This window comes from Astatotilapia calliptera, chromosome 18 (genome assembly GCF_964374335.1).
Source record: "Astatotilapia calliptera chromosome 18, fAstCal68.1, whole genome shotgun sequence".
Taxonomy (NCBI): Eukaryota; Metazoa; Chordata; class Actinopteri; order Cichliformes; family Cichlidae; genus Astatotilapia; species Astatotilapia calliptera.
In genome coordinates, this window is record NC_137439.1 from 5,095,887 (window position 1) to 5,123,386 (window position 27,500).

General features: G+C 39.6%; 1 protein-coding gene and 1 long non-coding RNA gene across 2 annotated transcripts; one reads left to right on the forward strand and one right to left on the reverse strand.

Annotated features, from left to right (window-relative positions):
- Positions 1-302: 302 nt before the first annotated feature.
- retreg1 (reticulophagy regulator 1) lies at positions 303-26,662 on the forward strand. Its single transcript, XM_026149284.2, has 9 exons — positions 303-546; positions 1,605-1,711; positions 4,231-4,261; positions 21,592-21,709; positions 22,024-22,108; positions 22,382-22,504; positions 23,089-23,159; positions 23,605-23,728; positions 23,837-26,662. The coding sequence occupies exons 1-9, from the start codon at positions 362-364 to the stop codon at positions 24,337-24,339; spliced, it is 1,347 nt and encodes a 448-aa protein (XP_026005069.2). The 5' UTR covers positions 303-361; the 3' UTR covers positions 24,340-26,662.
- On the reverse strand, positions 15,226-15,600 carry LOC145421833 (uncharacterized). The gene is made up of 2 exons (XR_013903190.1): positions 15,482-15,600; positions 15,226-15,403 (listed from the first exon to the last, which is right to left on the reverse strand). It is a non-coding gene; the product is annotated as an uncharacterized LOC145421833 (long non-coding RNA).
- Positions 26,663-27,500: the final 838 nt, after the last annotated feature.

Sequence of the window (27,500 nt, forward strand, 5' to 3'; positions counted from 1 at the left end):
TGAGTTACTTATATTTTCATTTTATTTTCTTTAAAAAATAACTTTCATGCTACTTATTAATTGGTTATCATATGTTTTGTTACTGCATTTGTTTCACTTATGTATCTTTGCTCTGTGAATAATAATGTAAACTATATATTCCTGAGATAAAAAGTAATTTAATAAGACTGTATGATTTAAACGCATTAGTTTTAATTGCAAAAAGAACATTTAGACTTTTTTCAAAAAGTGAACGCGTTATGAGACACTTATTTTGAAACCTCAGAATCGGAAATAGCTCAGTAAAGTCTCCGCTTTGCTTAACACCCATCTCTGCTGAAGGAGCGGAGGGGCAGAGCGGAGGGACCCCGGTCGTTTTTCAATGCTGGGGAGCCGGGAAGCAGGACCCGCCGGAGGTGGGCAGGTGGCCGCGGCCGGCGGACCGCCAAGCCGGGATCAGGAGACCCTTCCCGGCCGCGCAGGGTGTCGCCTCACCGGCCTGGTCAGCTGGAGGCGGAGACCATGCAGGACTTCAGCCCTGTTTGCTGCAGCCAACGCGATGTTCGGGTAGGCATCATGACGCAGGGATATCTCACAGCACTGAGCTCCTGTTAATAAAAATAAATAAATAATAATAATAATTATGACTTTAAGTTAAATATTAAATATACTGTTAAAAAATCATGACATCCTAGTAATTCCACATTAAAGGCGTAATTATTTCAACTTTAGTCCTTTCTTTCTATTATATCTTTTAAATCATTTGACGTTGTTACTTTTAAATTCATCTATACTTCACACACTAATAATAATAATGATGATCTTTAAAAAGGGGTTGTAAATACTCAGCTGCCACTGTTTTCTGTATTTTTCTGTATGTTTCTTATATTTTTCTGTATGTTTCTTATATTTTTCTGTATGTAATGTCTGTATCAGGGACATTGTCAAAACAAACCGCTACCACCATGAGCAAAAAAACAAACAAATCACAATAATTTGGGACTTCATGAGACAAAATTCGTCAAGTTTATGTTTGTTTGTCTGTTTAAACAAATTTCACTTTTCTCATTCTGTTACAATATATTGTTTGAAATGTATTTTATGGCCTAAAAATAAGAGTTACATTTATAATTAGTCAACAGTAAAAGCACTTAAAAAACATTTAAAACCCCAAATAGTGTTCATTTAATTTTGTTTGTATTAGTATTTTTATATATTCCAGCATTGCTATATTACTGCTGCAGTGGTTAATGTACTGAAAGAGGAAAAGCATAGATTGCTGTTATAAAGTCTTCGTTACACAGATCTGTTATAATTCTGCATCCTGACTTTTTGAGTAAGGAAAGCAGAAAAGCTCAAAATTCTGACACAGGGTCATTTTTTCATTATAGCAAAAGAATATGAGAATATTTTAGCTCCACAATAGATGGTGAGTTTTTTTTTACATCCACGGATGTAAAATTATGTATCCAAAATCAAAATATAAAGCTTTATCATCTTGTATAAACAGCTCCACAAAAATAAACATCGATCTGCTAAAACCTCCACAGAGTTAAACTGTGGAGTGCATCACAACAACCTGAGTGAGCTGCTGTGAGTGAAACTTTTGTTCTGTTTCCCTGCAGGTTTGTGGCCTTTGACTCGTTTCGGGCCTACACCCTCCTGGCTTTCCTCCTGGCCCTGCTGGTCATCATGGTCACCACCCGAGATGTAATTCGGTCCAGATCCGCAGGTAACCCCCAAATGATCAGTCGATTAAAGAGAAGAATAACTAGTAAGGAACTGCCTTGCCTTAATCTCATAACTCTGGATCTTCAGTCATAACTGCCCCGAAACCCATTTAAATACAAATACTGACACCGATAAAAGACCAACTGACACTAAAGTGTTTGTCAAAGTGCACAAGGTGTGTAAAGGTGCTTTACAAAAAGTTGCTTGAAATCAGTTTAAACACTTTTGAGTGATGACTTTGTGTCCCAGGAGTCTGTGTATTGTGTGACAGAGACATCAAGTGATGCTGAAGTAGGGCCAGGCTGTAGTCTTGTGTAATGTCACTGTGAACCAAAAGCTGGTGCAGGCTGCAGCGTCGCATCCAGTGTTTGAGAAAATGGACAGATTATTGTCAGGACCACTTTTGCTGCAGATGTAGTAATAGCATTATAATGTATGCGGGGCCTTTGTGGGAGTAATCAACCCCTGGTAATTAAAAAGACGACAGACACTCAGATTAGAAGATGTAAAAAAATAAATACCCTAAATATAGAAAAGAATGAATGATCTATTACAACCAAAACTGTAAAGGTGGAACCCAAGTACAGAGATCTTAATAGTGTGTAAAGGAGGTTGAAGCTGGTTTTAGTGGGATAAGCAGACTGGCGGGCAGCTGGGTGATGTTCCTGAAGAAGAAAAAATGGAGAAAGCTTTGTGATAAGAAACATTAGAGCAGATTTACTACAAGCAAGTTCTAATTTGGTGTTCAAAGTGCTATTACTGAGGTAGAAACTGCATTGTGGCGAGGAATGGTTGGAGAAAACGTTAACACAGTGGATGGAAGGCAGATGAACAGGTTGGGTGGGGCTGATTGTTGGCAGGTGTGCAGGATGAGCAGAGCTGGGAGCCAGGAATAAGGGAGACCTCGCCCACACCCATCCACAACAAAAACACAGACAGACAGACAAACAAGGGTGGGAGGCACCAAACAAATACAAGACAGAGAAAAAAGGAAGCACCAGGGAGTGTTTAAGGGGAGGATTGTGATGTGGCTGTAGCACAAACCCTATAAACTAACAGAGCTGTTGACAAGAATATAAAACATTTACAAAAAGATGCATCGAATGAACGAGGAGCTCAGATTTTAAAAAGGCTTTTATATATTATTTAGATGTATTTGATATTTATGAGCGTAATGGATATATGGGATGTGGATACTGTCTGTGGTTTTGAAATTATTGGTAAATGTTTGGTCTATTATGTTGAAATGTCAACAGCATTTTTATTACTATAATTTATTTATTGGTGATTTCTTTATTTATATTTATATTTCAGGGACTGCGGACGAAAAATAGCTAACAGCTAAATCTGATACAGTGGATCTTTTTTATTAGTAGATAAATGTTTTTTCCATCCCTGACAAATGAAGAGGAAAATTAAAATGAAATAAATAAGCCGTTCAGCTTAAACCCAAGATGTTCCCTCACCAGAGTTATAAATGGCTGCTTTGAAACCAAACAAATCTATTTGGTTCGGATGTTTACGTGATTTCAGCTTCATCCTGGCTTATTAGCCCGATGAGTAAGGATGAGGCATCATCTTTCATGGCGGATGGTGACTCATCAGCCTGACTGTTGCTCACAATTACACTTTGAACACATTGGACTCCTGATGTCAGCAGTTATTTAAGTTTAATGTTATCAGTATAGTTTTCTCTTTGTAGAAAACTTTCATTATCATCACCTAACACTTCTGTTAAAGAAAACTGTTTTTGCATACTTCACGTCATTAAGTATAATTTCATAACATCACCGTAATCATTAGCACTATATCAACACTCAATAAAAAATGGTAAACGGCCTGCATTTGTATAGCGCTTTACTCAGTCCCTAAGGACCCCAAAGCGCTTTACACTACATTCAGTCATTCACCCACTGTTGATAGCAAGCTACGTTGTAGCCACAGCTTCCCTGGGGCGCACTGACAGGACACTGGCGCCACCGGGCCCTCTGACCACCATCAGTAGGCAAACATGGGGTTAGATCTTGCCCAGGGATTTTTGGCATGCAGCCAGGATCGAACCACCGACCTTCTGATTAGTGGCTGACCTGCTCTGCCACCTGAGCTACAGCCACCCCATAGAAAAAACGATTATATCTAATTAACCTGTGGTTGGAAACATGAAAAGGGTCTTTGTTAAGCATTTATTTCATCTACAAATTATGTTTCTTTTAACATTATTTTATTACATGGTTGTTATATTACATTTAGAGCCCAATCATAGCTTGTGGTAACTACATTACAGTTTGCTCCTGCCATTTTATCATTGTTTCCATCCATTCATTTTCTACCACCTATCCGGGTTTAGGGGATATTCTTACCGTCACCACCAACAGCTCGATAGGTGAGGGCAGGAATGTAGATCATCCAATAAATCAATAGCTAAGCCTTCAGGCTCAGCTCTCTCTTTGCCACAGTTTCTGCAGTGGGTGTGAGCGCGTGAGTGCTGATGAATAACACATCTGTGGTTCTTTTTCACAGGAGCCCAGTTATGGCACAGCATGACAACAAGGTAAGACACTTAAGTGCAGGTGATTGTGATGTGCAGGTTTGTTAATAATGTGTGTTTGGTGAACATTACAATGGGAGTGTTTGGATTTTAAAACATATCAGAGAGGCAGAGCTGCTCTGAAGGAAGAAATCTTCATATTGGTGAAGATGCTATTGCGGCATTCATTGTTTCCTGAACCTGAAGGCATCCATAGGACAGTGAAGTTAATTTAAACAAAGAAATCAAGAACAAACATGTCTGCATCAAGCTTCTGCTCAAACCACATCTGATCTTAGATTTAAATTATGTCTGACACAACTTGTTTTTCACAAACTGAAAGGTGAAGAGGATCTTGGCTGAAAAACAAAAAGTTGGTCAGCTTAAATTGTTGATATCACACGAAGGAAAGTTTAATTGGATGTTTGTGACTCCTGAAATCAAGTTGATGTAATCAGCTTCAGTAATCAGACGTCTTACTCTGTTGTTCAACTGAAGAAAGAATCGACTGGCAGCAGTGTGGTGGCGTTACACAGTGTTGCTTCATGAATCACCTCTAGCTATGATCTCTTTTTGAGTTTGGACATATGCACAATATTATGCCAGAGACTGAGGTTCAATTAAAACTGAACCTGTAATGCTTTTAGCACCAAGAGATAAATAAAGTCCCAAAATCCAAAACATTTACCGAACAGAGCCAGGAAATATAAATACCAGGGATAACTAGGAATGTAATTCTCTGGGAACACAGAGCAACGAGACATAACAATGTAGGCAATGTGACAAAGGACAGAGGGACGACTGAGACAGTACAGACAGGTAACGAGGGAAATGAAAAAAGGTGGAGAACACAGTTGAAGAAAACATAACAAGACAGAGGGAACACAGAGAACAACGAATACCAAAATAAAACAGGAAGTAACAGAATGGGGAAACAAGATTGTTATTGTCTTTCTTTGTCTCGTGACAAGTTATAGAGGTTAGACTGGAACAGAATAGGGAGCAAAAGGGAACTAAATACAACTGAAAAGTTGTAAATACAACTGAAAATATTGAAAATTAAACCACAGAGAACCCTGTCGAAGTAGAACATAAACAAGACTTATAAACATAAGTGAATAAAAACTCTATCAATATTAAACTAAACACTCACTAATATTACAAAAAAAAATAGGAAACAAAGCTCATAGTGGATTCTCAAAAACAAAAATTCAATTCACTTTTATTCATATGGTGTTAATTTACAACAAACGCCTCGAGGTGCATTATTCTGTAATATTAGAAAGAATCCCCAAATGTCACATGACTCCCAATGAGACAAGCACTTGGCAATGGTGGGAAGGAAAACTTAATTTTAAGAGGAAGAAACCTGGTTATGGAATCATCAGTTCACAAGAAATTCAAAACTCAGGGACCACGACAAATATATCCTTCATTAAAACTACATGAGCCCATTGCTCTGTTTTCTTAAAACCTGAATATGGTGGTGTGTTGCTGACTATTTGCAGCAGATTAAGCCAAGTAATACAACACAAACACAAACAATCTTTTAGGGAAATGATTTCAGTCTCTGGGGTGTGAAGGAGTTAAAGCCTGCAGTCACAGTTACAGAAATGTCACACCAGCCCTTTCTGCTAATTTGTGTTTGCTGCTGTCACACGTTCCTGTGCAAATATCATGCACTAATCAGTAACCAGGATACAAGTGTTTATCATGTATACAGGAACCTGTAGCAGCAGGTTTCTCTGCAGACGTAATTTCCTGGATATAACCAGGATAAACCTCACAAGCAGCATGACCATGTAAACACACTCCATGAACTCAGTTATTTTTTACAGATACAAAATCACACAGGAGCTTTGGGCTGACGATGCATTGTTCTATACTGCTACTCATTAAATGTTTCAGCATGTTTCAGTAATTATTCGTAGGTTGTATTTGAAAAAAATGAGTTGTGTTGAGAAGCTTCAAGCTGAGTGTTCACTGTCAACATCCCGGCCTTTTCAGACCAGCCCTCAGTGGCTCTGATTGTGAAATACTCATAACTTCATTAGTCACCTCATCATGAATGGAGATTTAAGACATCCATGCTTCATATACTGAAACCTAGAAAAAGTCTGTGTGACCACAAAGGACAAGGTGGCGTTTTGATATAGATGAAGTTTCTTTTCTTTTCAGTCATTTTATTTCACATATTAGATGGGTTGCTGTAGTAGATCTTTACCAAAACACTTAAAATCATCCAGCTTTTGCAGAATTTGAATTTTCATAACTTTTGAGTTGTCTTTCATATTAATCGGCACCTGGCAGTGATTGAAACCTTCATTCCAAAGGTTTTTAAATTGTTGCCTCTGGTGGGTTACTTCTGCAGCTACCCCTGCTTTCACAGATGCACTGCAGCCTTGACTTTTCTGAATGTCACCCAACAGAGGTCCATGTGACAATGCAAAACTCCAAAACAGTCAGACTGGACACTGGCTGTCCTTCAACTTCCCAGATTGCTACTGCAGCTAATGTTTTGGTGGATTAACGCTAAAAGTTGATCAACTGTGTCGTGCTTCCTGCATCATTCAGTTGTTTGTAGTTTGAAGGTGATTTTTTCTTAGTTAAAAGGTCAAAGATAAAGGACAAAATCCAAGGAAAGGAACAGTTACAACATCCAAGGTGCATTTAAATAATGAGTTTAAAGACGATTAAGTGCGTTATTAAAGCTGAGCCAAGGCTAAAACTTAAGCTTGTGAAAAAACAAACAAAAAACAGGTTATATAATGTTCTGCTTAAATAACGTCAGATTCTGAGTCAATTTATACCTCTGAAATGCTTCTTATACATGTCTGCATGTGCTGAGGATATTTCAGAGGCATTTGCATTTAAAAATGGTAAAACACGATTTGTCAGAAGCAAAGCAGATGCACATTTAAAACGGGAACGTGTTTTATTTGTTACTCTCTAAAAGCTTCTTGGCGCTCATGGTTTGGATGAGCAGTTCAGCTCTGCCGATGTGCAGTGATTCTAAAACAACTTCTCTGCCTTAAATTTGAATCATCTCTTGTAAATATACTGGAAGGTTTCCTAACACAGAGTATATAAAGACGTGTAGCTTCTCATACTGTATCATGCATGACTGAGTCCTCTGCGAGAGCCGGGTCTCGTCCTGACTCTCAGCTGCAGCCCTGCAGAGCTGATTGCTCACATATGACTGTCTAATTTAATCCCCCTGCTAATATCGCCTGTGTGTGTCAGACTAAACTGTGTGATTTGTCTAACAGTGAAACCTACAGTTTCACTTCATGCGCGTATCTTGTGATGCATGACTCAAATGCCTACTTAATTAGCAGATTAGTTGATCAACAGAAAGTAAATATATGGAATGAATTTGGTTCTTTTTGAAAGACAGGACATGCAGCTGGAAGGTCAAGTCAAGTCAAGTCAAGTTTATTTATAGAGCACATTTAAAAACAACCAAGGCTGACCAAAGTGCTGTACAGTAAATACAGATAAAAATACAATAGAACACAATTTCGTAAAACACCTCGCTGATCAAAATAAAAAATAAATAAACAAATAAATTAAACCTTTCTAAAAGCCAATGAAAAGAGGTGAGTTTTAAGAGCAGTTTTAAAAGTTTCTAGGCTTTTGGAGAATCTGACGTGTATCAGAAGGTATCAGATTAAACTGTAATTAACCATTACTATAATCTGTATGTCCTGGGGTATGCCTTTACTATGAACAGAGCTGCATTCACGATCTGAAACCTCCCTCTAACTGCAAGCTTGTGACTGGCTGCTTAGTGTTGATACTTAGATAATCAGAGATGCCTAAACAGATTAATAGCAAGCACGAGCTGATATCATGTCGATGTTGTTCCTGGATCAACAAAGCTAATGTTGGTCCAGGTTGGACATCACAAGTGACCAATGAGATTGTAGTGATGTAATAGTTTTGCCACGTGGAAACAAATTCACACCACACACCAAATCGTAAACCTGAGGCTGTAACCCTGACCGCGATCACACCCTGTTCTCCAACCCTAACCCTGACCCTCACACCCCATTTTTTGATTTCTTTCCTGAGTGGACATCGGCAGTTTTTTTTCCAAAGTCACAATGATATGACAATGTGATTCGTCATATCCAATGATGCTCCCAGACTAACATTATTATGTTGATCCAGGAACAACACCAACATGAGGATGTTAGACCTGATAGTCCGTGTTTGTGCCTTTTCGCTTAAAAGATTCTTATTAGAAGCAGGTCACATTTTTTACACATGCATCAAACAGGTGCTGTAAATTACACAGATTTTTAGTTTTTCTCCATCTCATCTTCTTCTTAGTGGATCATCCATCTCACCCAGTCCTTTGCATCCTCTTTTGTCACACCAACAATCTGCTTGTCCTCCTACGCTACACCCATGAATCTTTCTCTATTCTTTTTGTCTGGCATCTTCATCTTTAAATCCTTTGTCTAACATTTTCACTGTCCCTACCCTGCACAGGTCCAAACCATCTCAGCCTTGTCTCTCTAACTTTGTCAGTAGAACACCTCAACCTGATATGTCCAAATACCTATTCTTTCTAATGACTCTCAGTGAAAATCCCAGCATCTTTAAACCTGCCAGCTCTAGCTCTGCCTCCTGTCATTTTGTCAGTGTCTCCAAACCATGCATGACAGCAGGTCTTACTACCATCCTTCCCTTCACGCTTATCTCAGTTGGAAGTTTTTAATTTTTACATTTTTTCAAACTCTGGTTTGAATCCAGCCAGGGGCCTTTCTGTGTGATGTTTGTGTTTGCGTGGGTTTTACTGTGGCTCCTCCTCTCACAGTCCAAAGACATGGATGGTGTTAGGTTAATTACGGATTCTGAATTTGCTGTAGGTGTGAATGTTAGTGTGAATGCTTGTCTGTCTCTCTGTGTGTCTCTCTCTCCTGTGATGGAGGGTGAGCTCTTCAAGGCATACCCTGACTCTCGCCTTAAGACAGCATAGTATAAGCTTCACACCCCCATTATCTGAATTGTAGAAGAAACTGGATGGATGACCCCAAAAGGTTCATTCTGTTCATCTGGACGTAGTGTTTTCAGTGGGAGAAAGTGACTTCTACAGTCTCAGCTGACTGCAGGTTTCCCCAACTTTATAAACAGTACATTAGCACAATGACTGAAACTAGAACAATTGTGTGTGAAGTCAGTTTCTTGATCATAATATGCAAATTTTCATGACCATTTAGGAACAACCACTGATCAAACACCATTGACCAATGGTCATAAGTACCATTCACATTCATAGTGAGGTGTTCTGGACGTGGTGTTTAGAGCTTAAAGGATGGCTTAAGGATGAATGACATTTTTCTCACATAATTTCCATGAAGAACTAAACAAACAAACTTATTTACAAAACTTTCAGTTGTTGTGAAGAAATATTTCAAAAAGTGTATCACGTTAAAGTACTATTGACAATAGAGAACTCAGTTATGAGCATGTTTTTTTCCTTCTCTCCTCTCTGTAAGAAAACAAGAATAATTTCTTTACATGATTGTCTTTCCATCCATATCCTTAGTTTTTTATTTCTGCCACTGGATGGAGCCTGAGCACACAATCATGAATTATTCAGTTTGTTTAGGCAAAAGTGTGACTTTACAATTTCTACGCATAACTTTAAACATGAAATATTAATCTAATAGTGATCTCAGTCATCTCTTTGTATTTTTCCATTAAAATCTGACACCCAAGCTGTTAAACTGTGACCTAAAGTTTTCGGACTGAAGGAAAATTGTTAAATAACAACACAGATTTAAACGGCATTAAAATCTGAAAATAAGGTTCAAAGAAGGTATGTGTTGCTCGTTTCCAAGGCCTTAATAATGTTTCTCTGAGATCACCATACTTTCAATATCCCCACTCACTGAACCCTCAATTGAATAAGCGGAAGATAATGGATGGATAAATAAAAAAATGAATAATAGTTCCTCTTTAAATAACAACATTATTTGATTCAATATTTCAGGATACGTAACTGTAGAATAATTACTGTACAGTCCTTCACTGGTCAGATTTGGTCTGTTTCCAAATCTGTTTTATGGACTCTTGTTTTGTTATAGTATTCATTAACTGTCAGTGAGCACCATTTAATACTTTACAGTTTTACATTACCTGAAGTATGTTTATGTCACTGTGGAGCTAAACATATGGTGAGGGTAAATGATTTGTGCTGCAAGAATCTTTAAAAGAAAAAGCTTTGTGATCGTGTTTTAAAAGGAAATTCATAAGATTTTCTTCTTGGTCTTCTTCTTGTATAAAGTTACATATAAACCTGCTCAGCATGAGCTGAAAACAGGTAAATATACAGTCGAGTTCAAAGAGAAAATCCTGTCATCCTTTATGTAAATAATCAGAATATGTGAGAATTTACAAGAAATTCAAAAAACTATAAGCGATGACATCAAATCTTTGAATTTGTGGTATTGATCATGGTTTATTCTTTGTTCTTTTACTTTGTACTTTCTGACAGTTCCCATTTATTTGAATTGTTCATTAAAGTACCATTCAGTGATTGTTCTTTATAAATACCATGATAAAAATAAAATTTTTGCTGTGGAATAAATAAAATAGAAATATCTTAATGCACGTTCTCAGAGTTTCAGATCCCCATTTAATGGTGCTGAGCCATGACCCATTTGGCAGTCTGTTTTGTGACCAAGTGGTAAAGGCATTGAAGGGGGAGTCACATTCAAATGGTGTTAGTGGTGCAAGGGGTGGAGGTCGTCCGTTACTCGATGCCGGCTCTAAAGGTTCCATGGGATTCAGCGGAGGTGACAGGGATTTGTGGGCGCCAGGCTGGATGCAACACATCTGAGTTATATAACAGATAGTTGGGTGAGTCCAGGTCAGGGGCAATTTACACTGTACTTAAAATGACAGACACCTCACAAGATGCATTTTAATATCATGGACATAGTAATTGTTTCATTTCAGTTATAGTTCACCCAGTTGAAGATTTTTCATCCAAGTAAAACCAAACTGATTAATAAATAAAGGTCCACTTGTAATCTTCATTTGGACTTTTTTCACCCAGTTTCTATCTTCTATGTATTCAGTGTTTGAGTCAGTGGAGCTGATGACAACAACTTTTGGTTGAAAAATGTTAATAGTGTGAGAAGTACAGCTGTAGCTTGAAGTTACACTCATGTGTCCAAAGGTTGATTCTGTTCATCTGGACGTAGCGTTTTGTGGGAGAAACGTTTCGTCACTCATCCAGGTGACTTCTTCAGTCTCAGCTGACTGCAGGTTTCAATCTTATAAACAGAACATTTGCATAATGACTGAAACCAGCCCACTGAAGGAACAATGGGCTGGGAGGTCAGTTCCTTAATCTTAATTATGCAAATTCTCATGACCATTGATCAACAACCACTGACCAAAACCCGCTGCTCAAAGACCACTGATCAATGGCCATGAGTACCATTCACAGAGAGTTGGGGAATGGCTGCAATCACTGTAAGATGGCGAAAGATGATTGAGAATGCATCAAGACGTTACACTCATGTGCATGGACTTCATGTTAATTTTGGGCTTTTAATGATTTCTGAAACTGTTCTAATTCCTGGGTGGAATGATTGCACAGCGTACCTCTTTAACGGCTTTAAAAAACAAGAATTGGATGTACGATTTTGCATTTTGGGGGGATTTTCCTTAATCCACACAGGGTCAAAGTATAAATACATGCCCACTAATATTTGCCAAAAAGTTAATTCTGTTCATCTGGACGTGGGAGAAATGTTTCATCACTCATTCAAGTGACTCTTGGCAGAATTGGTAGAATTCATTTAATCTGGTTGGTTACATAGCACAAATGTGCAGTAGGCTTGATGTCGGGACTTTGGGAAAACTACTCCAGAAGCTTAATGTTAGCCTACTTTATCCATTTCAAAACCAGTTGTGATGTTTTTTTGGGATCATTTTCCTGTTCGAACATGCAGCTGTGTCCAAGTTTCAACTGCCTCATAATGAATGTGAGTAAATGCCTGAACAAAACTGTACCAACTGTACAACAGTTACATCAAAGTCACCTTTTGGTTTGTGGACTTGAATTTATTAGAGCTAAGTGGCCATATTTGAATGAGATTGTAGATCATGAAGATAGCTGCTAATTTGTGCTAAGTGTCAGACTAATAAATAATTGGATCACCAACTTCTTCAACTAGCTAGTTCCCAGACTCCAGACATGTGCATCAAAGTCACCACAGCTTTCATTTCAAGATGCCAGCTTTTTAAACAAATCCAAAAAAGTAGAATTATAAAAATATTTTCCACTGTGCAGTTGAATTGAGGGCATAAAATACTTAAAGAGTTTTTTAAATGTTTTTTTTAAAAAAATCAAACTTTAAACATGTTTGTTTCTGCAGTGAAATGAGTAATTTCAACAGTCTTGTGGGGATTGATGTACTTTGGGACAGCCTCAAGTGGCCGTTAGAGGAACTGCAGATTTTAGCACTGATATGTTGGTTTTATTTTTGGCTGTAGTGTGGAGCTTAGGTCTCGCACTAAATTTTTGCAGTTTATGTTGGGAGCTTTGATTGTTTCAGATTTCTTTTGCCCTTATTTGCATATCCACACTTCCACAGTCTGTCTTGTACTCTTCCTCTATCTGTCTCTGTGGCATTTGGCTGGCAGGATGGGATTGTGTTGTTGCCACCTGCTGTTGCCTGTCAGAGCTGTCTTGTGGGTAATTGTACATCAGGCACAGAGCACGTCTCAGGCAAAGGCTTGCAGGAGATTAGGTGCTGACCCACAATGTGAGCTGACAGCTGAGGAGTGTGAGCCAGCCACGTATATCTACGTGTGTGTGTGTTTGTGCAGGGGGGCATGGGAGGGGTGTTGATAACTGAAAAAACAATGTCGCAAGTAATGTAAGTAACAGTTGGCATTTATTTTGAGTCATGTTGTGTAAATGGTGAATGTTAGTTTCCTTTTCACTCTCGTGTGGTCTCCACTAACTCCTGAGGAACATACACATCCATGGCCACAGGTATATAAAAATCAAGCAGGCAGGCAGACTGCTTCTAAAAACATTTGTGAAAGAATGGTTTACTCTCAGGAGCTCAGTGGATTCCAGAGTGAAACCATGATACCTGCAAAACAAGTCCAGTTGTGAAATTTCCTCTCTGCTAAAAGTTATTGGCATTATATAAGCGGAAGCAATTACAAACAACAGCCACTCAGCTATGAAGTGGTACACCACGTAAAATCACTGAACAGGGTCAGCGAATGCTGAGGTACATAGTGCACAGAGTTTGTCACCTTTCTGCAAATTCAGTTGCTACAGACCTCCGAACTTCAAACAGCCTTCAGATTAGCTCGAGAACAGTGCATAGAGATCTTCATGGGATGCTTTTCCAGGGCCGAGCTTCTGCATCCAAACCTTACATTACTGAGCGCAATGCAAAGCGTCAGATGCAGTGATATAAAGCATGCCACCACTGGGCTCTAGAGCAGTGCAGATGTGCTTTCTGGAGTCACAATTCATGCTTCTCCTTCTGGCAATGTAAAGGATGAATCTGGGGTTGGAGGTTACCAGGAGAGTGTTGTCGGGTGGTTCTTCAGGAGTTGGACTCGCCCCCTTATTTCCAGTGGAAGAAACTCTTCAGCATACCAAGACAATTTGGACAATTTGGCGATGGCCTCTTCCTGTTCCAACATGTCAAAAAAGACATGGATGAGCGAGTTTGGTGTGGGAAACCGTAACTGGCCTCCACAGGGTCCTGACCTCAACCTGATAGAATGCCTTTAGATGAATTAGAGCAGAGACTGTGAGAAGGGCAGGTTGAACATCAGTATCTGACCTCACAAATGTGCTTCTGGAAGAAAAACTCCCATAAACACTCCTAAACCTTGTGGAAAGCCTTCCCAGAAGAGTTGAAGCTGTTGTTGCTGTTTACTTTAACAGCTGACATTTACGTGTGCCTGTCTGCTGTTTGGTGCTTAGTGGGTGTAATAGCTTATTTGGTAAAACCTGCTTCCTGCTGCACCTGGAAGCTCAATAACACAAGTCAGGCTGAGCCACACAGCAGAACATAGAACCAAAACAGAGAGATAACTGTGATTGTTTCTCAGGTTTATCATTATATAAATATGAGAACTATCCAGTGATCAAAAAAGCCCAGCACATACACAGGTGTTATAAATTATTCCAGCTTTGTGGATTTGTGGAGTCAAGAGTTACAGGATGTAAACAAATGCCAAATGCAATAAAACTGTTATTGGGAAAGTGAAAGAACTGTTGGTCAAGCATCATGTCAGTGCCATTTGTGTGTTTAAATGATGGTGCTTACAGATGTAGACGAACGTCATGCGACTCATACAATTTGTGTTTGTGGCGTTGGCTTCGAGGAAAGACTCAGTGCTGAGCTACTCTGTGTTCCCACAACAACTGCAAAGTTTCTTAAGAGTTGTGAAACCTGAGTGCAATGTGTGCCTAATTACTTACTGTGCATGTGTGTGTGTGTGAGTGACTCAGCTGTCTCCACACCGCCGGAACAGATTCAGACTGACTGGAAGCACTTGAACCAATCAGATCACTTGGGGTGGAGTGGGTGTGTTTCAGAGTGCCCGCTCTGATTGGACCTGGGGTCCGCTGGAGTATAAACAGCACAATAAACCAGCTATGAGTGTTTCATCACAGTCAAGTGATGTGATTAAGTCATATATAAAGAATAACAGTGATTACATCCAGACTTTGTTGCTTTTCGTCTTAAAAGTATCTGGATAACCTTTACCTGTTGGCATCTCTCTGTTTTTGTCTATACTACAAAGTAAGCATATTATTTTTATGATAATTCCATAAAAATACTCCAAAAGGTACAAATAGCACAAACACGGCTAAGAAGTCCAGTTCAGGTGAAGCTGGCTGACAGCTACACCTCATCAGTCAAATGTCACGGTCTGGGGGGCAGACCGTGGGGGATGTTGGAGAAAGGACCCAAACGCTGGACTTAATGAAATGAACAGTGGGTTTATTTACAGTGAGGTAAATGTACACCACACATTGAATCTCCAAAAGTGCTCCCTCGACTCCCGTGACGTGTCTTCTCCCAAGTGCTGGTATCCCGTGCTCTCTGCCCCTGTGCCTTCACACACCCCGTGTGTCTTGCAGTCCTGTGTTCCACTCTCCTGAGGAAAAAACACAGACACAGCCGTTATGGCACCAACTCCAGCAGGCATACACTGACCAGCACTACAAACACTGACATGGAGTCTAACTCAACGATCCTGCGCCGGAGGAAGCTCCATCGCTCTGTTAAGTAGCTCCCCCGACGATCCTGATCAGAAGCAGGTGTGTGGTAAGCTAGGCGTGACCAGCAGCTGGCGGGGCCACACCCATCAGGCCTGCAGGTGGCTGTCCTTCATCCTCCAGCCTCACACACCAGCATTGAACACAAGAACACAGTGCAGCAAACATACATCCAATACACTAATAACAATAAAGGTCCACACTGTTCACGAACCCCGAGTCCCCGGAACCGGGTCCGTGACATCAAAGCTATAATAAATCGGTCAAAATTATTTTTTTGTACTACACCATAAACACGTTGCTACAGTAACGTCTCGTCTTTGGAGCCGTCCTGAAGTGGTCTTTACATGAACTTCTTTTGACTCCTGGATTTTGCCTCTTGGGTTAAACACCCAGACAAATACAAAAGGGTGGAAACTGTTTGTCCATAAGTGACAGCGAATTGGGGTCGAGGCCCGCACAATGCTGAAAGGAAAAGGGCATGACAAGCGTCAAACTTTCCCTTGAGCTAAAAGTTTTGACAGCATCGATCAACACGCAGACAACATTGTGTTTCTTCTCATCTGTTTGTCCAATGCATGTCACTGAAACATGAGCAGGTGTGTTTAGGAGACCGTTGTTGTTGGATCGGTGTTGTTGATACAGGCTGTTGTTGTTGCCCCCCACCCCACCCAACTGCACCCAAACCAGCCCAACCTAGCCCAACCCCATCCCTCTGTACTCCTGATGGCTGCCGGATGGAATGTAGTGTGACTCGGTTATTTTTAGATGGGGTCACTTGAAATACTCCAAGCGGGGCTTCATTGAGGATAAACAGAAGCTGCTCTCGTGCAGTGTGTCACACTTAAAAGCTGAGCTTACCTCAAGCCTAGGTTTGCATTTTGTAACAACTGGAAAACATTTAAATTAGGTGTTTCTTTTTTTCTACCATTATCCGTGATCCAGTTTTTACCTGGCTGTTTTATTTGCACCATTTAGCCCTCTGAAGGTGCCTGAAGACCTTGAGATGTCTCCTGAAGACCATGGGGCAGGATTGAGGTACAAATTTGTGTCCTGGAGAGGAAGCCAGAATAGATTTAAGGAGCAATGACTTGTCTGGTCTGCTAATCCAGATCCAGTAGAAAGAATTTAGCTGTTTTTACAGTTGGAAACATGCAGATATTTGGACAATTTTAGTTGTATTTGTCCCTTTATTGTAGGCTTGAAAACGCATGGATCTGAGATTTACTGATTTTTTTGGCAGAAATGAAGGAGATGATGTAGCACTTTTAACTGAACAAACTCAAGTACTTTAAAGAAAAACTGAAAACTTTTATTTTTGGGGGGTTGGGAGGGTGACCTGAACTTACTAAAGAATCTCAACGTAAAGTTAGATCATACTAAAATTATTAAATTTATAATACATTCAACTCTTGATGTCAGTCTGAATAAAGAAGCACCACAGAACAGATGAACTTTGAAAAGTTGTGTCATTGGGCCATGTCTGTCTGTTCCACTGGTTTCTTATATAACTTGCTTGTTTTGGCTTCATACGCAGACACATGCAGACTGCTCTTTCACGAAGGCATTAAATGTAAACTCCATCAGCTGGAATTCTGATTTCTCGCTCTGTTAATATCAGTCTTTTTACCTGTGTGTCTCTACGCAGAACATAATCAGGTATTAGTTGCGTCAGAGTCAGGTTTTCTGTGGTAAACACCCACATAAACGGGGGGGCAGACACAAGTGAAGAGCTGAGATGTTTTTGCCGCCATTCTTTGCATTGTTTGTCTTTCTATTTTTAAACTGCAGTCACTGGGCTTGTTAGAGGCTCAGATGTGCCGCTTTTTCCGTGTTCTGTTGTTTCAGAGCCTTTTAGTTTCTATTGGACTATTGCCTGAATCCTTCATACATGTGACTAATAGTGACCCACCAGTGGATAACAGTGCTCAGTGGTGGTGTGTAAGAGTCTGGGGCAATGAAACATGATATAGTCTTTTCTCAACAAGTATCCAGAGAGCATGGGGCAGGAGTTTTGAGAATGCACATGTTGAAGGTTGACTACTACTTTAAGTTGTGCAAACACTTTTTGGTTAAATCTAAAGTCAGAAACTGGTGATATTCACTGGAAAATCTTGCAGATAGAGGCTACCAAGAAGTGTAAACATAAACCCAATATTCATACTTTTGATCGGATAATTTTTGGGGGAGTTGAAGGCTGGGTCAATGTCTTGAAATGTGTTTTTTTCCATTCCCATTGAGATTTTGTGGTGTGTTTACTGACATCATTGCTGTTGGTTGGTTGGTCCACCCGGTTGTGGACGTGAATGGGGGCAGTTGCCGATCCAATCACACATTTTCCAAGTCTGCTTGGGCTCCAAGGCTGCCTCAAGGAGTATGGGTTGTTGGTAAACTCTAGTGCAATGTCTGCATAGACAAGTCTGATTGGTCATCTTGATAAAAATCGAACAATTTTATTAAGGTCGCCTGTCAGTATACAAATGAGGATGAAAGATGGCTACTTGCCACCAGCTTACTTTTTAACGTGAAAAGTGTGTTACTCTGCTCAGAGAAATGGGTAGATTTTAACATTTCTTTGAAAGCGTTTTGGTTTGTTCCTTCACTTCTTGTGTCATGATTGCAATGAAGATGATGAGGTTAATATAATGGGTAGTGTTAACAAGTGTTAATGAACAGATTTCAAGATTTTAGCATGTATTTAGAAGGAATTTAGTCAGGCAAAATCACACCTAGCTTCCCTTCTTCAGCCTTAATGCAACAACAGAATCAAGAAAGTCCCCTGAGCAGAAAGTTCGTCTGTCTGGTGACCCCCACCAGAAAGGTCAAGATCAAAGTAGGTCAAAACATCTGCTGAATGTGCATTCATTTCCCAGCTGATGCAAATATTACTGTAAAAGTCAAGCTGGATGGAAAACTAAATGGGATTTACTAATTTCAGAACAAGCAATCATCCATATGGCACTGTATCGCATCACATCCACGAGGCCTCTGTGTCAGCTGTAAAGCTGGATTTGCCAAAGAAATTACCAAGCAACAAGCTCAAACAAACAAATGTGGTGAAACCTTACAGAAGAGCTGCATGTCTTTTTAGGGAGATGTCTGGCTTTCGTGGAATGGATAAATTCTTACCTTGTCAGCCCATCCATGTTGCTATAATTGCTTTGCAATTTTACTGTCACATGTTCAGCACACCATCTTGCCTGGAAAGCAAACTCCTACAGGGCGCTGGAAGTCGAGAGGGGATCAGCGGGTTGAGTTTTCGTCATCAGGGTTATGTGAGACAAGGCTGGGTGTGTGGGTCAGGTGGGTGTAAAAGAGATACTCTCGCTTCTCGTGGCCTAGGTGCCAAACTGAAGCATGATTGTGGGGAGGGAGAATTGGACTGAGCTGCAGATAAAGTGGAAGTTTAACTGATAAGTTCTGACTGTTTAATTTCTATGGCTGAACTAAAACAGTTTCTCTTTTTCAACACAAATACAGGGCGTTTTTGGATCGTAGCAGATTACAAATTTATACAGACAATTTGGATTATCATTTTGAGTCAATGCAAATGATCTGTGTTGGATCGGACAGTGTAATAAAAGTAAAAATAACGACGAATTGGTGGAGTCCATCTTTAATGCTGGTCAAGGATGAAAGAATAATGGAGATGACTGCAGACATGGCACTGATTGTGTTAGTAAGCAAAAAAATGAGGTTCTGGGCAGAAGATGGGCTGCAAAGTGGCTTGCAGAAGTACAGCAACTGTAAACAACTTTTCTCCATATGAGATTTACCAGTTGCATGCATAGGATGGTATCAGTTAAATCACCTTAGTAGTCAAGTTTAGTTAGTTTAATGCTCTGTTTGTGAGACAGTGAAACTGTGAATATGGAGTTAAAAGCTGTGCAAGGAAAGAAGAAAACCAACCTTGGTGAAGATCGTTTCCAGTATTAGCAGCTGCCAGCAAATGCTAATATGCAATACTTAGGCTGAATAAGCTTTTCCTAAAGACCTGCCAAGAATAGGGATAAATCTGGGATACGTCAGAAATACCACATTAAGTCACACCGTGCTGGAAGTAATTTTTTTCTTTTACAAATGTCCAGTCCCTTTATCAGCATGTGCTGGTAAATTTGTATCAAGTTGCACTCAGAAAGAAAGAACACATATTATTAGTGACAGACTTTCAGCGTAAGTCATTGGAGGTAAACGTGGCCTTAAGCTGCCAAACGCTGCAGAGCCACTGGGCTACAGTAGTGATCCTACTTGTATTTGTTAAGCTTCCCCTTCCACACTGTTTACTGCATCAATCATTCACTGGAGTTAAATCAGACTCAGAAAAGAGTTAGGTTCTGTGTAAAATGTAACACAATCTACAAAACTGTCAGTATTTTGATATTTGTTGGTTAACTGGTGGAAACCTGTCTAGCTGCTGTAGTAACTTGAGCCCCATCACCATTTCCCACCAGCTGTTTCCACCAGGACAGCTGCAACCACAGGACATGTAGTTTCCATCCTCAGCTGGATAAAGTGGGATATTTAATATGAGGAACATGGTTGAGACATTTCCAGCTTTTACACTGACAATGACAGATTAATTTGGTCTGAACAACAGTAGAAATTTCTCTTAGTACACTATGGATTTATGTTTGAACTTGAAATGCTCTTGTTTATTTTAGGTTGGATAAACAATAACAACAATCTAGGCTAAATAGACAGCAGGAAAACAAAGGTAACAAGCTACAGGTGAATTTAATCAAACACTAAAGAGGACAGGGCAAATACCAAAGGAAGGAAGCAGACACAGAAAGAAATATGAAGACCTAACCTTTAAAATAAAACAAGAAGTAAACCAAAAAGGAGACCAGAATAAACTTTGACAACGACGAGACAAAGGTGCAGGGTAGACTGAGGCTTTCTTCTGCAGAGTGATCACATTTCATAGGTATATTTTAGTGTAAGAGACTGCTCACACTGAGTTTGAGATTTTTGTAATAACTGGGTCCAGATTTATGCTTTTCTTTCTGCAAATTTTTGCTATTTATTTCCATCATATTCACGAGAAGATAGTAGGCTAAACAGCTCTAGAAGTAGTATTTTGCTTCCTGTTTGAGGTCGTGAGAAAGCACATCAATCTGATTTAAGTCCAGATCTTGACTAGGCCATTACAAAATCTTTTTCTTTGTTCTTTGAGCCATTCAGAGGTGACCTTTCCAGAATCACTGTCCTGGTGATAGATGTTTGTGGTGTTACATTATACACTAGTAGATGCTCATTTATCACATTTTAGCTTTACTAATATTACGTTGCATTACAGCCTGGGGAATTGAAAGTAGCTAAGAGAGGAAAGATGACTTTAGCTGCCTCATACTCATATCTATTTATCACACATGACCTACACACGAGCCACACCTGTGCCTTTCATAGCTGTTTTATATCTGACGAGAACACGAGAGGCTGATAGTGGAGCTTAAATAGGAGGTGATGTTCGGGAACTCCCATCCTGGAGCGGAAAGTTTTATAAATCATCAGGTGGCCCAGAATTCCCAGCAGTGCCACAGCATGGAAACCAGTTTCACATCCCTATTCCCATCCCACACCTGTCTGCACAGTCATCGTGCCAATGTTATTGTAGGCTTCCTAATTTAAACAATGGCATTTGCATTGGAGTGGCTTTTTACTTGGACTAAAATTTATTAATGACCCTCAACGAAGCAGAATTTCAAGCCTCTGACAGCAATGTAATCCCCTTCTTAGTTTGTCAAATGCTGGTCCTATTTTTAATGCGGAGTCACCGTAAAGTGTGTCAGCATGATCTAGTCCAGTCAATTTATTGGAGGGGACTATGAAAACAGACTAAAGCAAGAAATGCAACAGAACTAGAAAACTTAAAAAACACAGAACTCTGGGCAACAGACTCACGACCACGACAATTTTAGCCTTTCATGTCTAAATTATGGAGGCTATTAGAGTAGCAGCATCATTAGACCTCCAAATTTACATTTTAGAGGCCCATTGTTTCAAGCACAGTCAGGAGTGTTATCTTCAATTTAATTAACATTCCTCTGTCTTTGTCTCTTTATAGCTGGGAGATCATTGATTCAGGCCAGGACAGCCGGACTGGGGTTGGACCTCAGCTTACTGACTCCCTCAGACTCTTCCTGCAAGAGACATCAGCTTTCAAAAAGCAAAACCCAGGCAAGGTGAGGCAGAGACGACATACCTGATGTATGTCATGAACAAAGCATATATGTATACTGTATATATATATATATTTAGTATAACAATTAGTTAATAAATTATTGAAATCTGTATAAAACAATTCTACCATTCAGCATTGTTGGAAAATACCTGTTTGCTTTATAACTTCACTGTCTGTAATTTGTGTCTGAAGCTGAAGCTTGGAGGGATTTTGCATATCTGTAAAACCAGAAATACTAAAACAGTTTATTGTTGAGGGGGAGTTTAGTTTGTAACTGACAGCAAAAAGTTCTTTGTTTTTGCCTCTCTGTTTTAGTTTTGCCTGCTGGTTTGCAGTGTGTGCACTTTCTTTGCTGTCTTAGGACGCTACATTCCAGGGATCGTTATCTCGTATATTCTAGGTGAGTCCTCAAAGATTTGCTCAACAAAAGGTCAAGTTATCAACTGAAAAACCCATTTGAATCACATTTTTTGTCTGGTTTCCGAGAGGAAACCCTTGTGTTGTCCTCGGGCCAAAAATGGTCCATAGTTGAATAGCAAACAAGTAGATGGGAATCCCAAGGACAGCACAAGTTAAACAGCACATATGATGAATATCGCATGCTGAATTTGAGCTTGCTGTACACATTTTATTCTGCAAAATAAGCTGACATTGTTTTTCTTCCTCTGTGAAGTGTTGGGTGTCTTTCTGTGGCCTCTGATTTCATCTCATGACATCAGCTCGTGGCTGGAGCCAGTTCTGCAGAAGCTGGACTTTGGCATCGGCGAGTTTTTTCAGAAAATCAAAGAGAACCACGGTAAATATCATGCAATTTGTTTTTACTCATTATCCAAACAAGGACATGAGATCAGGAAGTGACTCACCATGTGTTTTTTTTTAAGACAACTACCTGCCAAACTGCTGCAAACCTATATGACCTTTATTTTTCTATTATGTAGACCTAACCAGAACAAATCTTTAAAAACTTTAACTGAAGTTTTGTTGCAACTCGTAAAAGTCTCCTTTGGCATATGCAATATGAGCCATATATCTCAACAACACATAACAAGCATAATGTAAGGGTCTGTCGTTTCTGCTCTGCAGTTCATTAAGACTGTTTTTTCATTTGACCCAAAGTTAAGTGTGCAGGTAAATTGACATTAAGGTCACGGCTTGACCTAGATTTGACATTATTGTGAAATGCTGCATAGCATGTAGGAACTATTGTAGAAATGTACACTGAATGTGGAGTAGATTTTTTATAAAAATGCTTATTTAAATAGCGAATAAACATTAAAAAGATTTGTTATCATGTAAAAATCAGTTTACCTTTTTTATCCAGTATTTTGCCAGAGAACTAAATCAGTCTTATCCATGTTTTTCTTTTTTTTTTTCTTTTAGAAAAGCGACTCCTGCAGGCTCAGAATGAGAAAGAAGGCATTGAGTCAGACCTCTCCTCTATGTTTCCAAAGGTTGGCTAATCATCTTCTCATCTTAATGTAATTATGCCTCTGTTGACTGATAGCATCCAGTTAAAGCTAGTAAAATTCAATACACATGATCCACATCACCATCAGCATGGGACAAATTCAATGGCAAGAAATGCTTTAACGTTTTTCTCCTCATGCCAAACACTGAGCTGCTGGTTGAATTCACTGAGTGCACTTCCCTGTCACGCTCACTATTAGAGCGTTCAAATCGCTGTGCAAATATAATGAATGCAATGCGGAAAGAATGTGTTGTATGCCTTGTAAGCCTCAAGTGACTTCAGGATTCTGCAGTTTCATGCACTTAGTTGTTATGCGGCTTCATCTTTTAGTCCCGGATGTCACCACTTTGTCTGAGTCAACCAATTACCAGCTCAGATCTGGGTTTGCACTATAAAATCTGACGTCTGCGTGTGTCTCTCTCCCCCAGCTCGACTCCACAGTGTGTAAAGAGATGTCTGTCTCGGACACAGAGGTGTCAGATGTCACATGGACAGACAATGGTACTTTCAACCTGTCAGAGGGACACACACCACAGACTGAGAACTCAGAGGGTAAGTTTCATTTGACGCTCTTCTGACTGACGCCGAGAGCTACTTTGTGTCTCACATATTTAGGTAACTGGTGTTTCTTCCTTTTTGTGTCGGGGCCACTTTGATCAGACTTTGACAGAGAAGAACCGTTCATTGGTGGCCTACTTGAATTCCCTTCACTTGATAATGGCATGACCACCAATGGCGACGACGACGACGACCTCAGCCTCGGCCTTGCTTCACCTCCAACTCGGCTCCAGGATCCAATCAAATCCAAGCACGAACCTCAAGACCAGTCCACCAATGCCCTCGATTTGGTCAACCAGATGGCAGGTGAAGTTATCACCGCTGCAGTCACAGCTGCCATCCAGGAGAGAATAGAAGCAGCAGTCAGCTTCATGACGCCAACTGAAGACCCCAAGCGGGCGGGACTCACAGAATCGAGCAGGCTGCTGGAGCTGACCGAGGAGTCGGACAGCGAGGTGGAGGACTTTGAGCTGCTGGACCAGTCAGAGTTGGAGCAATTGGAGGGGGAGCTTGGCCTCGGAGAGAAGGCCAAAGCCAAAGAAGAGGTGCAGACCGACAGTCCCGCCTCTTCTGGCTTCTTGTCCAAACTCCTTAAACGCCACTGACGGATGAAAAGTTTGAAAGCAGATGGTGAGGTGTGGTTTCCAGAGGACATGTGGAGGGGAGGCAACTTTATAGAGCTGTGAGAACACAGAGTTTCAATTTAGCTTCTTCCTGTTAAGCAAACATCTACAGAAATGATCAGATAGTGCTGTCTTTTTTTTTAATCGAACCAGAGTAGCCCAAAGCTGAGACCACACCATATACCCTAATAATGGCTGACCAAACTGAGGCCTCTAAGATGATTTCAGTAACTAATGAAAGATCCAGGCTCATCTGAAAACAGGCGTATGGATTTTTTAAATTTATACTTTTATTATTTGCTATCAGTCAGGTGGAGGCTGGTCACTCACGTTTATAAGGCTTTATATGACTTTCAAATTAACACTGAATTGACTTAGGCGTAGTTTTTAGGTTACAGTGTCGCTATGTGGCAAGTGTGCAAAACTAGTGTAGTACAAACTAATACAGTACAAATGCTGACTTCCCATAAGACTCAAATCTTGTGACATACTACTCCACTACTACTCCTTGGGTTGGTCCTTCACATAGAGCTGAGAGAAATTAGACATTTAATTACGCCTATGAGTCAAGTCACAGCAAGGATTAAGTCGGCTTTATTTAAAGAAGCATGAAATGCTACACAAATAAAGGCTAATCTACACTATTGAGCCCTGCTCTAAAAACAGACATAGATGTAAAACTGTCTGTGAAGCAGGATTTAAGAAACAAGTGCTTAAAGTTAAAGTTTTAAAAACATGTTTGGCGCCATCTTCTGTCAGTACAGAACATGACGTTATGTGGTTAGTTCGTTACTAATAGACTTATATTAGTTTATATTAGCTAACTTGTGACAGAATCGATAGCTCAGAGGAAAAGTAATGATACTAAAACTAAAAATCATTCTAACGAGATCACTTCTTTGCTGCCCCTGACTGCAACAATGAGTTTTATGTTAACAAACTGAGGATATACTGTCCACTTTCACTGTGTGTCTCTTTTGCAGGAAGTGGCTGGTTGCTGTTTGGCTAGCTGCACCAAACAGGAAAATTAATCTGTTAGTCGTAATGTTTGGATTTGTAAAGCACTTTGTAAATGAGGACTGTGTGGAGCAGAGCCTGTTCCTCACCAGGTCGGGTGTACTGAGCCGTGACATCAGCTTGCAAAGCAGATATTGGCAAGATGCCATCAGCACTATTTTATGCAACACAAAAAAATTCTCTCTTTAACGAAACACAACCAGTTTACTACATAACAGGTTACTACATGAGTATCAGACCAAAAACATAACAGGTATTTATTTTTTTTTACCAAAGGGTATTAGAAACCCTAACACTCATCAGCATGTCCACAGGAAAAATGGGCCATTATGTTGTAAAGTGTCTGGATGTGCTCAAGAAGAGAAAGATTATCTTATGACATAAAAAGTGCTGAATGCATCAGCTGATTGCGCTGCTCAGTAAACTTGGCCAGAGGAGGAAAAACCAGTTTATGTCAGCCCGGTGAAAGCACCTGTCACCTGTCTCAAACAGGCTCTCCTCCACACAGTCCTCATTTAGAAAGTGCTTTACAAACTCGAACATTAACAGGTGGATTTTCCTGTCTGAGTGCAGCTAGCCAAACAGCGACCAGCCACGTCCTGCTAAAGAGACATACAGTGAAAGTGGACAGTATATTCTTGGTTTTAACATGAAGCTCATTGTTGTAGTCAGAGGCAGCATAGAAGTGATCCTCTTAGATTGATTTTTAGTTTTAGTATCATTACTTTTCCTCTGAGTTATCGATTCTGTCACTAGTTAGCTAACATAAACTAATTTAAGTCTATTGGCCGCAATCAACCAACCGATCACATGACGTCACGTTCTGCACTGACAGAAGATGGAGCTAAACATGTTTTTAAAACTATAACTTCCAGCAAAATTCAAGGATAATTTTACATCTATGTCTGTTTTTGAGAACAAGGCTCAATAGTATAAATTAGCCTTTTCGTGTGTAGCATTTCAGGTTCCCTTTAAACACAAAGATATTGTGTGGTGTGGTCCCAGCATGACAGGCAGGTGACTGGTTGATGACAAATCTCCTGCTCTTGATTTTTCATCAGTTGTGGCTTTTTAAAACAGCTGAATGGTATATGAGGTCAAAATTTAGGATTGATGAGCATCATATAAACACTTAATATTTCATTCATCACCTGCTGTTATTTAGTTCTAAGCAAATAACGATATTTTTGTGTTTATTTATGTATTTGTGAAATTCTTTTATGCCTGTAAATCATTTTGTATTGTTGCATAACAAATAAAGGAGTGATTATTCACAAAATACAACAAACGTCATATTAAGATTTATACCTTTTTATAAACCATCTCGAGGTCTATGCAGTTAAATCCTCTCAGACACATTTTGGGGCCTTATGGGGAAAGGAGGTCATTAGTTTAAATTGTGAATTTCTTTTTAATATTTTATGTTTTGATCACACTTTAACACTAATATTTATTGTCTTTTTATGCACATTAATATCTTTACATATGCATACAGCTAAATTACAGTGTGTGATTAAAAGCATTTAATAAATACATATCTGCAAGTGCTAAAAGTAGTCGCATTAGAGTTCCCCAGACTTTGAAACAAGATTCAAAGTTGGGACTTAAAAGGTAATCTAAGTATAAAAATTCACTTTTTAAATTGTAGTTTAGGAGTAAATGTTAACTGAACACAGGTGTTATTGTAGCAAAGACTGTATTTTACCAGTGAGTTTGTATAGTGGGCAGGAAAACTTCCTATCACCTGCTGTTAGTATCATAACTGACAGGATTTAGTTGCTTCCAGGACAGGCTCCAGGATCCCAGGCTGGATATCTGGGAAGAAAAGGACAAATAGATTTGGTTGAAAAACCACTGCTGCTGCTACTCAGCTCATAACACATGAATCAAACTTCAGTGCTGAAACAATTCTTCCAACTACATTACCCACAATTCCATCGAATCAGTTGACAATCACAAGGGAACCAAATAATCTTTAATATGTAGTTTATTATTAAAATTTGGATTTGAATTTTACCTGTACCTGCTTTACCTTTATGTTTCATGCATATGTTATCACAACTTGCAGAAGGTATCAAAATTACTGCTTTAGACATGAAGATATTTAATCTGAAAACTGAGTGTAT